The 12227-nt window shown below is 45.5% G+C and overlaps 2 protein-coding genes across 5 annotated transcripts in view; both read right to left on the bottom strand.

Annotated features, from left to right (window-relative positions):
- The window catches only part of arrdc1b (arrestin domain containing 1b), a 32913-nt gene extending 31079 nt beyond the window's left edge, over window positions 1-1834 (bottom strand). Inside the window, exon 1 of one of the 2 annotated variants that reach the window (XM_049019223.1) lies at window positions 1556-1834. In XM_049019223.1, coding sequence (XP_048875180.1) covers window positions 1556-1673 — 118 coding nt within the window. In that variant the 5' untranslated portion in view covers window positions 1674-1834. The other variant, XM_049019225.1, reaches the window with a different exon arrangement.
- Window positions 1835-4259: 2425 nt separating this feature from the next.
- Window positions 4260-11415, bottom strand: LOC125746869 (glutamine synthetase-like). 3 transcript variants are annotated; one of them, XM_049021446.1, is made up of 7 exons: window positions 11180-11415; window positions 9868-10043; window positions 9469-9630; window positions 8246-8392; window positions 6879-7006; window positions 6105-6304; window positions 4260-5442 (listed from the first exon to the last, which is right to left on the bottom strand). In XM_049021446.1, the coding sequence occupies exons 2-7, from the start codon at window positions 10034-10036 to the stop codon at window positions 5073-5075; spliced, it is 1176 nt and encodes a 391-aa protein (XP_048877403.1). In that variant the 5' UTR covers window positions 10037-10043; window positions 11180-11415; the 3' UTR covers window positions 4260-5072. The 3 variants fall into 3 exon arrangements, with proteins under 3 accessions (XP_048877403.1, XP_048877404.1, XP_048877402.1); XM_049021447.1 differs by having other exon boundaries at window positions 9868-9980; window positions 11119-11415; XM_049021445.1 differs by having other exon boundaries at window positions 11119-11415.
- Window positions 11416-12227: the final 812 nt, after the last annotated feature.

Raw genomic sequence — 12227 nt, forward strand, 5'->3', positions numbered from 1 at the left:
GCTTTCATCAGAAAACAACAGCTCGTTCTTAATATTGCTCTAAGCAACTTAAACTTAGTAACAGTATGCCTAGCAAAGTCAGATCTTGCTCTCCGATCGGCTACCCGCATATTATAATGCACACCTGTGTACTTGTAGACTACGGCGGTAGGAAAGGTCATCATCTACCAGTGCCTGCGTCCAGAGATGGGTGTCAACTTATTGCATTTCTCCTTGTACACAAACCGCCGAGATCGTTTCTGCACACTCAGCCGATCAGAGTGACAGACAGGAGAACAGAATCAGATGAGCTGAATTATGCGCGGCCACCGCGGGATTGATGAGTAATTCGTGCATGAAACTTATACACCCTTTTTGGGTTTTACACTTCACAGAACTGCAACGCCGGCCAGGTCTTCCCAATCAGCCCAAAGCCCCACGTCTCAGCGCGGGGAGGAGCCGCGATCGGCTCCGCAGCGCTCCGAAGTCTAAAAGGCGGACGGGGCGCGGCAGTTTCGCTCCCAAGCGCCCGGGTTCAGCCGGGCCACTTCCCGGCAGCAGCGAAACCGTGCATACAATACGCCCTTTGTGGAAACCTGATCTGCTCCGAAGCATACCTGCTCCATGTCTAACCTTCCTTCCACAGCCAACATTCATCTCTGCGGCTTTATTTGTTGCGTCATTCCGGTACGCAGTTAGTCCCCTATCCTCGGATTACGTGACTAACATTAATTCAGCCCAAAACGTGCCTTAATCATTTGTTCTGCCCATTAACGTTCTTGTTCTATTTTTTTACCGACAACAAGGAAATTAATTGCTTACATATTCCTAAGCTCTGCTGCTTAGATAACAGGAAATGCGCACGTTTAGATGAACAGCAACATTAACATTAACAACACTATTATAAATAAGTCCCAAATCTATATCTTTGTTTACGATCTATGTGTTCGGATATTGGATGAATGTGTCATGTCGGGCACAGACCCCATACACCTGTTGAAGTGTATATGCTTATCTATGCATCACTTTTTAAACCATAGTATCATTTAGGTAAGATTGTATTGCGGTTACGCCAGTGGAATTGGGTAATTGTTTCAACACGTACATAAGTCCGATTAATGCCCATAAAGGTTTAAAGAAAAAATACAGACTGTATCAACTGAATGCCACAATGCCACGGTCTGTATTGAATGTCACCCTTCGTGGACGCTGTTTTAGGACATCAAATGTGGACTCTAATGCACAACAACATTCATACGAATGTGCCAAAAGCTTCCTTTTCCGCGTGTAAGCAGATGGATCTCCGCTTCAAAACTATGCAACGAAGACATCTGTCTGTCAGCCGAACGCAATCTATTGCCTTACTTAAGATGTCAGAAAAGAAAACTTGTTATGAACTAAATGCAATTTTAGGACTGACATGTTTCCTTCATACTCCGTATCCCACAAATTAAACCTGAACTTTCCTCACTGCTACCTCAGCATATAATACCCGTAAGAAGCGTAATGGGCGACAATCGGGGGACTATAGTACCGATGGCAGATAAATGGTAAGAAATAGCCGCTCCTCCCTTACCTTTACATTGCAGAGGGTGGCTAGTTGTGATCTTCACGGTTCCCGATATGGACTCGCCAGGACTGTACACCACCTTATTGTTGGTGAAAGCGATATCAAATTCTTGGAGCTTCCCCATGTCGTCCGGAGCGCTGGAGCTGCGGCTGCGGGTAAGAAAGCGCGTGGCAGCGCCGCCGCACACCTGCTCCCGGTCCCCGCGCGGCTCCCACGGCCTGACGTCACGCCCGACACAGAGCGGAGCGCTCCCTCGTCTGCCGCGCTCGCGGCCGCTGCCATTCACTCCGTTCTCAGCACGCCTCCTGCGGCGAGCTCCCCCTAGTCTGCAAGATAAAGGCACTTGGAAGAAGCTGCAATTATTACGTCTCACGTTAATACCCCCGCTCGATATTTCAGTTTTAGCCCATGTCGTGTCAAATACCACACTCAGCGTAAAACTGGGCACTTAATGAGAGTTTTTTTTTTCCCCAAGAAACGTTAATACAGCTCCCCTGATCACTCGCGCCGTATAACCAATAAAAAATCATTTCAACATTGCTGGATCTTTCCCACGGCCTTTAATTAAAGTGTGTAATTGGAGCAGTTGATCCTGAGTGTAGGCTCCTGAGCTTTTCCAAAGCAGAACAGGGCACAACTGAAGCATATACCCTGGACAGGATGCCACTGTATCGTGAGTAAGAATTTCCCTTTAAGATAAATTTGTTTTACTCTCCTCTAATATGAATACAACAGCTGAAATGTGAGGTTTTTTTCACTTTACAGTTTTTTCTCTAACAAAAAGCTTTTTGCAGAAAATGACACTTCCTAAGTCAAACATGGCTGCTGCTGACTCCCTGTACATTTCTGCTCAATGCTCCACTGAGGGATTAACATTAACTTGCTTCAGAGATCATTCAACCGTCCTCTGCATTTACAACAATGATGTCACGCCCAGTAGTCAAAGTAAAAGCCCCCTTGATTCCCTTGACTGGCTTATAGGGACCAGTATATATATTAACGGCTGGATATATCTGTTGTACGCAGGTCCGACCCTTCAAAATGTGTATTTGATTTCCACTTGGGCAGCAGCATTGGCAGGGTTTGTATACGACATTAAATTAGGGTTTTAATGAGAATCAGGACTGGGGAGTCCAGGTTTGAAGCCGACACTCAGAATCAATACAATCGGTTTAAATCTAAGCACCCCCCCCCCCCCCCCCCCACCGCCCCCATGTAATCGAGTTCAACATTCTTTCTCAGTGTCAATGTTCTTCATTGTCTAAATGAGCGGATGAAGGAATTGTGCACAAATGGTGTCCTTCAAGGAGAGTCCCTGGGGATTTACCTTGTGTTCTCTCAGACACTCACTTGGAGAAGATGTACCCAGAAGTAAATTGGCAAAGCCCTTTAGGTCTTCCAGAATTGTCCTGAATGCAGCACTTTGCTGCCTGGATGGGACGTTCCAGTAAAAACTTCTGACGTGGGCCAAGTCACACGATTCTGGAGAACATCAGTACAACTTCAGGAGATCAGAGGACTCAGGTGAACACTGAGAGAGCCATTTCACAGCTTTGTTTGGCTGAAAATATTACTGATGCGATGTCGTGCAAAGTAATCTGTGCAAATGACCCACAGTAGCTTCTCCGTCCCACCAGGGACTGGAAGCAGCGACGATTCGGCCTTAAGACTCGTCATTGACCGATTTTTCTTTGGTCAGAAATATGGATCTGATAGAAGAAACTGATTAAAAGTACAGAGAAATACCATTAATTAGGCTGGAATCTCTTGCAATGGTGTGTGTCACATCTGCCACCTGGTTCTCATATAGGAACTGAGCTGTGGAGGTGGGGGTCCACTGCATTTCCAGGACAATGGGCACGGTTGTTGCTTGGCTACTGTGTAACCATGGCAATGACAGACTGAAGTTAAATGAGATCTTATGGTCTTGTCTGTCGTTCCTTAATTTCAGCACTCTTTGGTCAGTTAAATTAATTATAACTTAAAGTCCTATAGTCTTTAATAGATTTGTTTTTACAACATATAAGGTCATTAATTTTAACAGCCTTGGGTTTACATATAGGGTTAGTGTAATAATTTCATTGAGTGAGGGGTAAAGAGGGGCTTAAATATTTCATGACACCTTGCTTAGCAAGAAAAAATGTAACATTGATATATATAACTATCAAAATAAAAATTTCTTCATATGGTGTTTAGATGCTGCATCTTGGATGCCAAAAAGCAGCATATGCATATAGCAAAAATAACTAATTATATCAGAATTACAGTTGTTTAGAATACACCTTTTAATCTGCAATTACACTGTTGGCCCTTCTGTGTAAATTAGACTTTATTTGATTAAATAGTATTGATCAATACTATGTCCCTTGTTAAAAGCCCTTTAAAAATAAAAGTGAACTGGATTGAACTGAACTTGGATGCTAGACAAGTAATGAATGGAATATATATATACATATGTATTATATGCAGACAAAATGCAAAATTTCCATGGTTACAAATTATAACCGCTGACACCAAAATGACCGGCGAAACTAGCTTATAACCTGACAGGCCTTTGCTGCCATCTAGTGGTCTTTTGTATGTCATTTGGATTCGCACATTAGACTCATTTTCAAACGTGAGCGTTTGATTCTATAGAGATTCAGATTTTCAGAGAAAAACCCGCTGCCTCTTATCATTGTCATAACATTTAAAAACACTGTAGTAGACCAAATTCTACGCAGCGAGCACTAATGATTACAAATAAACGCTGAACCGTTGACCCCCGCAACCCTGACCGGGATAGGTAGTTGGGGTATGGATGAGTGATGATGTAATTTTTATGACGTGATGCGTTTTATGGAAGCAGTCGAGATATCTGATAGTACTCACTGCAATATGACCACCATGTTTTTGTGGTTTATCATGTTTTCCACGGATACAGCGTAGGAGAGCTGGGTTGAAATTAATTACGGTTTGGTTAATTCCGGGAAATCTCTCTCCGATTTCTGTTGTTACACTGATTCGTGTCCCCGGTCTAACATGCACCAGAACGGCTGTAATGAGCCTCGACTCTTTACGTTATGTTTAATTTAAATTAAAGAAGCATTAAAGCCTATAATTGAACAGCATTTATTGTTAAATGCTATCTTGGAAACACAGCTGTAATAAGACCCTGCAAAACAGTCAACATAATAGCTGAAAACAACCTGAACATTAAATAAAAGATATCAGAATGCTCGTTCCTGACAGCATCTCTGTATTCAAACTCAAAACCAAGTGTTTTGTTTCTGCTGCTCCAATTTCACAGCAGTGTGATTGTTTACCTTCAAAATCAGGGGCATTTGGGGGGCATGGATACGCAGGCAGATTCAGGGGGCCCAGCACTTGACAGGGCCCGCGAATACGCAAAATTATATACGAAATATGAAATTATTCCCTTAATAAAGCTAAAAATACCTGCAATAATCTACATCTGCGCTTCATAGTTTGGGGAATGCCAAACTACTACGCCAGATCTCCCGAGGTTATTAAAGATGGTAGTTTATGAAAAAATATTCAGGCCTCCGACCATCCCGCTTGGTGCAGAAGACAAGCTCCCCGGCTCAGGGGAGTCCTCTCCCCCAGGGAATCCCAGGAAGCAGGTGCGGACGATGACCTCGGTGACGGCGTAGGGGTCGCAGTTGGCCGCCGGCCGTCGGTCCTCAAAGTACCCCCGTCCCTGCAGACCCACCTGGCGGGGTATGCGGACGCTGGCGCCGCGATCCGCCACGCCGGCGGTGAAACTGTGGATGCTGGACGTCTCGTGGAGTCCCGTGAGGCGGCGCAGGTTGTCCTGGCCCCCGCGGGGGTCGTACACACGGACGTGCTGGGCGTGTCGCTCCTTCAGCTTCTCGATGGCCTCCTCGATGTACCTTTTTTGGTGGGGGGGCATCAGGTTCTTATTTATATTTCATTATGTTTGAAGTCTGCTGCGATGAATTTGAGCGATTCTCCCTCATCTGTGTGTGTGAATGTTGTCACAGTGCAGGGTTCGTTACAGTAGCCAAGCAACTGGGAAACAGCACAAACCTGCCCTGTAATGATTGCTTAAGGTTCCGGGACCTTCATCTCCACCTCTGTTCTCCAGTCTGACAGCCTAATGGCAGATCAACAATCCTTTCCTGACAGACAGGTTTAACTGACTCCATAAATCTACTTCTACATAATTCCCTTACTTGTGGATCTAGGAACATCTTCTGCTTGACACATGGGCTACATATTAATGGCTGCACGATATGCACATTAATGTTTTGTGTGTTGCTCTGGACTATGAATGAAAATGAGCTCAGAACGTTTGCCAGGACTGGCCCAACACACATACAAACACAATATTTTTACCAGTTCTTGGGGGGGGGGGGTTCCCTCTGATGAATTTTACTGAGTGGTGGGGGACACAAACCCATCAGCCCACTGGAAAAATGCCCTGATTTTGTATATGCGTCTGGTTGTGCATTTATTATGCATTATGTTAAGATATCTGTGTGTGTGTGTGTGTGTGTCTCCCTGTATGCACTCCCAGAAGTTTCATACTCACTGCAGCCCCCCCTCGGCCCTGCTGGCCTCTGTGCTGACGTTGGTGTGGCAGCCCGCGCCATTCCAGTCCCCCGTGATGGGTTTGGGGTCCAGGCTCGCCACCACCCCGAAGTCCTCACACACGCGGTGAAGCAGGAACCGCGCCATCCACAGCTGGTCCGCCACGTCCAGCCCCTCCCCTGGGCCCACTTGGAACTCCCACTGCAGGCCCCGGTCAGAACGCAGGGCGGGATATGAACAGGACAGTGAGGGAGGAAGATAGGGGCAATTAAAGAGGGCAAATAAGCGGGAGGAGGGGGATGAAGTCACAGCCTGGAAAAGACTGACGTCCCACAACTGACATTGCGTTTCTTTAATTCTCCAGAATGCTCTAATACAACCTCTAATGAAAAAGAGAATTTCCATCCAAAAATGTATAGTATTTCTTCATAAGCAAAGGGTAAACATTCATTTCTTTAGCCACGTCAATGATTTACATTCCTGTTATGTAAGCCACTTTAATCAGCTGTTTGGACACGATGTGCACGGTCTCGCCAAGCATGACAGCTATGCCAAACAACGCACTAGACTGTGAGCTTGCATTCGCATTTATTTAGCAAACGCTCTTGTCCAAAGAGACATACGAGTGAGGAAAGCTTGAGGTCAGAGGGGAGGGCCAGCCAGCATCTGCGGCTCAGGGTCTCGATCAAAGTGCCAGTAGCGATATGATCACTCTCCCAGAGGTTAAGTGGATGGAGACACAGCAGTAGGATGTGGCTAACCGGCAGCTCCTTACCTGAGAGGGCATGACCTCTGCGTTAGTGCCGACAACCTTGATCCCAGCATACAGGCAGGCCTTGTAGTGGCACTCGACGATGACTCTACCATAGGCCCTGTCTGCCCCCACACCACAGTAGTACGGACCTGGGGAACGCAGGATAAGCTGGACACCCTAAATCTCAAAGATGCAGCTTCCTCCTGGTGTGGCATTACATTAGAACTGATATTTATATTCTGTACTAAGTTAGGACACATACCTGCCCTATCGGCTGCATGAGACTGAAGCCAGAGTACACAAGATTGGTTCAGCTCAGAGGATTCAATCAGAAATGCCGAATGTGATCTAATCTCAGCACATTAGAAAGCTCTAAGTGTAAGAGGATAGAGACCCAATTAATTTAATTTATTTTATTTATTTAGTACTTGACTTTGGGTCAGGAGATTCAAAAGAACTTTACCATCTAAAGGTTGATTTACACTTCGGTATCTAGCCTACACAGAGCTTACACCATAGCCTACACAGAGCTTACACCACAGCCTACACAGAGCTTACACCATAGCCTACACAGAGTTTATACCATAGCCTACACAGAGCTTACACCATAGCCTACACAGAGCTTACACCATAGCCTACACAGAGTTTATACCATAGCCTACACAGAACTTACACCATAGCCTACACAGAGTTTATACCATAGCCTACACAGAGCTTACACCATAGCCTACACAGAGCTTACACCATCGCCTACACAGAGTTTATACCATAGCCTACGCAAGTGGCCTACACTGTTGCGAGCCTTAATATTTCCGTGCTGGTCTGTTTGTTTTGCTCCACACTTACACTGACACCATTTGACTGAGTACAGTTTTCTTAAAACATTTTTACTCTGTTGTAGGAAACAAAACTTAACAAGCTTTCCAATTTTAATGACCGTTCCTTTTCAAGATTATCTCATATCGCTTTAAAAATCAGTTTAGTATTTCCTGCCGCTGCATGTGCCCTCTTGTACGTTCAAAACAAATGACATTGCGATATCTGAAATTTGGCAGTATGGTGAAGCCTTAGTGTAAATAAATGCAACTGTGTTTTTTAACAGCGTGAGCGGCTGCAACTGTGGTAAGAACAGCAGGCTACCAACAAGCTAAACACAACTTGTCTCACACTAAAATACCCCCCAGCTGGAAATAAACAACAACAAAACATTTGCGTAGCACCAATCACAGTTGTTGCAGTCTGGGTCGCTGCGATGTGTAGTTACATTTCTCGGGGGGGGGGGGGGGGGGGGTGCACGTCAGGGTACGATGTCGATTTGGTGCAGCAGTATAAATCAGCTTTAAGTGTGTTGTGCTTCACAGACCCCTGCTGGGGGAGGGGGGGCTTACCCTGTCGCCCCGGAAACCCGTTCTGTGGCCAATCGAAGGGGTGGCCGTCGACCCCAAGCAAGGTGTACTCCTGCTCCATGCCGAACCACACCTTCAGGTCCTGCACGTCCTCCATCACCTTACGACACCTGGCTCGCAGGTTGGTCTCTGCACAAAAAAAGCGTAGAAGGTAGAGAGCCTGTGCCCATGATTGACAGATTCTTGCTGGGTCAGCTATTACTGTAAAGCATGTATTGGTGGGAAAATTAATCAGAAACCTAATGAAGAACATCACTTAGTAGGTGGCTTGACAGCTGCGTGTTCCCAGAACAACTAGGATGTGACGTGGTTCATCTTTTTGAAACCACTCGTTAATCAGCCTGAGGTTGCTGGAAACCGCAATGATAGATTTCCTTGTCGATAACACCCAAAACACAATTCCGGCAGCACTTGACACAGTCTATTTAAAGGTACGGTGACACGTCTCTGGAAAAGATTCACATTATAGTACAAAACTATGAAGGCCTCACGTATAATGTGTGCGGTATACATGTCAAATGTAGGCAGACTGCAGTTCCCATTAATTTTGTCCTCTCTCCATATGATATGGCTGTAGGGGTATGAATAGTAGACCAGATGTTTATTCGGGAAGACAAGAATAATTCCTAATGGCTATGGACACTGAAAGGTTTTAAATGGGCCTGACACAATAATGGACTACCTCTCTCCGTGACAATTGATTCTGCTCGGAGGCTTAATGAGGTAGTATCGGTCTTTCACTGGATTTTGCCACGTCCACAGAAAATGGATCCAAAGTGGAAGCTGCCTTACAAGGTGAGCCAGTCTGGGGAGCCCAACCCGGGCCCATTGAACCGATCTGTCAGTTCTCACCTGGGGGGTGTTTTGTTTGGCCAGACTGACACTGGGGAGGTAAACGAAATAAATAAAACATTGTTAAGGAATATGATATTTGGGCCAAAGTGGGCCAAACAAAACGCAGCACAGAGATCGACCTCTTTCTCGTAGGGTAAAACTGAGGTTGAATATCTTCTGCCTGAAATGAGTCAGTTATATGGCCATGAGGTTGACTAGACTATCAATCTCAAATGAAACTACTCAGTGAATTTAATGGAGAATGTGAAAAACACACAAGGGGGGGCTACTGAGGACGTTACTATTGACACCGACAGAAACAAGATGAGCCTATCGGGAGATGGAGGGGCAGATGGGCTCAGAAATGGCACCTGCGGGCTGGCGGTTGAACTTGAGCACTTCACACAGTACCAGCTTGTTGGGATCCAAGGCGAAGGGGTCGCGGAACATGCGCACAGGGACAAGGTGCATGTCACTGTTGGAGGTGTCCGCCTGGTACGTGCTGGAGCCGTCAAAGTTCCATTCCGGAAGGTCTATCACAGAGATAATCAGATAATCACATCTGATCACGAGCAGAGAGTCAGTCAAGGGGCAGGTAATGTGTACGGAGACACTGACCCCCGCTTGACCCACTTCAAGCCCCAGTTAGACCTCTGAGTATCTCTGAGCAAGACACTTCGTTGCTGTTGCTTTGTTGTAAATATTCAAGAGCACAAGTGCATAAATCGCATGTTATGAGTGGATGGTTTTCGTAAAAGATTCCTCATTACCCTCGATGCACTGCGGCTCGCGCTCCAGCGTCCGCGTCTTGCAGCGCAAAGTCTCGCCGGAGCCGTCGATCCACACGTAGGTCACCTGGGCCACGTCGCCCTGGGGCAGTCTCCTGTAGTGCTGATACAAGCTCTTGTTCAGGCGAGAGCTGGCTGACACTGAGGACATGGTAGCTCTGCAGAGAGATGTGGACAGCAATGGTCTAGTGTGTGCCAGGTTCAGGCTGGAGACCTGGCTGACTCTCAGCAGGAGAGACCCAATCGTGCTTCTGGCCTGGTCTGCAGAGTTGGGGTGTTCTGAATCAGTTTGTTTACAGACTGGATGCCAAAACAGCACGCTCTAATTTTAAACCGAACATGGTTTAAATTTTCTTCATTATTAAGCTTCTTTAATTTATTTTGTGTTTTGTTTTTAAACTGTACTAGTTCATTAAACTTTGTAATGAATGTCTGAGGCTTAACCAAGGTATAAACTAGTGTACATTTATTTGCCCCCTCCCCCACCCAAAAACATCCCTATTGAAGCCCCTGCTGTAGAATGTTGACATATGCAGGTGGGGGGCAGCTGTTCGGCATGGCGTTATGTCACATTATTGTCCCATATCACCCTGCATAAGAGCAAAGAAATCGTCAGTGACACAATTCAGGAAACACAGCAGGGCCCGATGATACAGGGGCCTGGATAACTGGGCCAAAAACCCCCACAGCACACGGCCGACCTGTTATAGGGGAGGGGGCTCTCTCCTGTCACCACTGTATGTCACTAAAACCTCCTATAAGTCACAGAATGAAGCTACTGTAAAGCTGAGACTGGCCACTGGGGGTCATATACAAATGTTTTCTGTTTGACACGTTCAGCTCTGACTTCAGCAGGATTTGTTTGGATTTGTGCACCTGACACGTGAAACACATTAAATTCATGATTCTTCTTTTCTAAATTTTGGTCAAGGTCAAATCACAAAGTTCAAGTCACAAATCATCAATGTCATTCATCTCCAAAGCTCAGGAAAGGATTTTACAAATAATAATTAGGTGAACTATCTCAACTATGAAAGTCAGCAGAATATATTTTACTGTAATTATTTTCCACATAGTATCAATAATGAATGTTTTTCATAATCCTGTGAAAGTGTTACATTGAATACAGAAAGCAGTTTAACAATTATTCTCATATTTTAACTCATTTTAATTATTATCCATTAGGCATTTGCAGTTAATGTTTTACAGTACAACAGTTAGTGTTAAACGTACCTTTTAATCACCGAAAGCATCTCTAGATAAACATCTGGCCACAAAGGTGAAGGTAACTTACTGGTGTCTGAAGGTAGCAGCCGACCACGAATGAGACTCTGCAGGGCTGAGCCACTCTGCAAAGGGACAGCAAGTCCGCTCCTTGTTTTAAGGGCATCGGCAGATGCTTGTGTGGATTCAGAGGGTCCCCAGGAGAGATGACTGGGCGACACAGGTGATGAGCCTGTTTGACAATGATCAGCAAGCAAAGCAAACACACACAAACAAACACACACACACACAGAGCATTATACACAAACAGATATACACATACACACATCTACACACACACACACACAGATACATACACAAACACATACACACACACACAAACAGACACACATACTCGAGCAACGCCAGTAGTACTGAATGTACCTACAGGGACTGTCATTAAAATATTATGAATAAGACCCCGTTTTAGCTATTAATCTGTAGTGATCTCAGTAATGATTTATTTCTCCGAATGAAGGTTATCTGTGAATTCCCGTATTGAGCTCCATAGATACAGTATCTGCTCAGCATATCCACCTTAAAACTGTAATAATATACGTAAAAAAGTAATAATATACGGCTACCCCTGAAATACATGGGGAAATGTATTAGGACAGGACAATGGCAGTATGAGATAGGGGCAAAGTTTCATTTTAAGTATTAATAGCGCAATAGCTATAAAAAGTATCAATCCATTTAATCACGTAATGGCCATGGGGAGGTATGTGGGTCTGGGGCCAATTCGAGACAGCTTAGGGCACGAAGCAGGGGACACTCTGAGTGGGATGCCAGTCTGTGGTAGGGCACACACACGTACACACACACGTACACACACACACACACACACACACACACACTCTAGGGCAGCTGAAAGACATTTGTCAAACTCAGGTCACTGGACTCATCAGAGGACATCATCTCCACGCAGAGTTCGGGGCCCGGAATTGGACCCGCAGCTGCAGAAGCGTGAGGTGACCTTTCTGCCTGCTGAGTCACCGTGCCCCCCAAAGGAGACCCTGACATGGGCTCCCACAGGAAATCAGCCTGATGGAGCAGGTGGGCAGCCGGGAGAGGTGCGG

This window comes from Brienomyrus brachyistius, chromosome 7 (genome assembly GCF_023856365.1).
Source record: "Brienomyrus brachyistius isolate T26 chromosome 7, BBRACH_0.4, whole genome shotgun sequence".
In the NCBI taxonomy this organism is placed as follows: domain Eukaryota; kingdom Metazoa; phylum Chordata; class Actinopteri; order Osteoglossiformes; family Mormyridae; genus Brienomyrus; species Brienomyrus brachyistius.

Coding starts and splice junctions, on each gene's coding strand:
- LOC125746869 (XM_049021445.1), bottom strand. CDS start 11,138: ATGCTTTCGGTGATTAAAAG. Junction 10,044..11,118: donor ATGCTTTCGGTGATTAAAAG/GTACGTTTAACA, acceptor ATCTCTCTGCAG/AGCTACCATGTCCTCAGTGT. Junction 7,007..8,245: donor CGGGTTTCCGGGGCGACAGG/GTAAGCCCCCCC, acceptor TGCGTTCCCCAG/GTCCGTACTACTGTGGTGTG.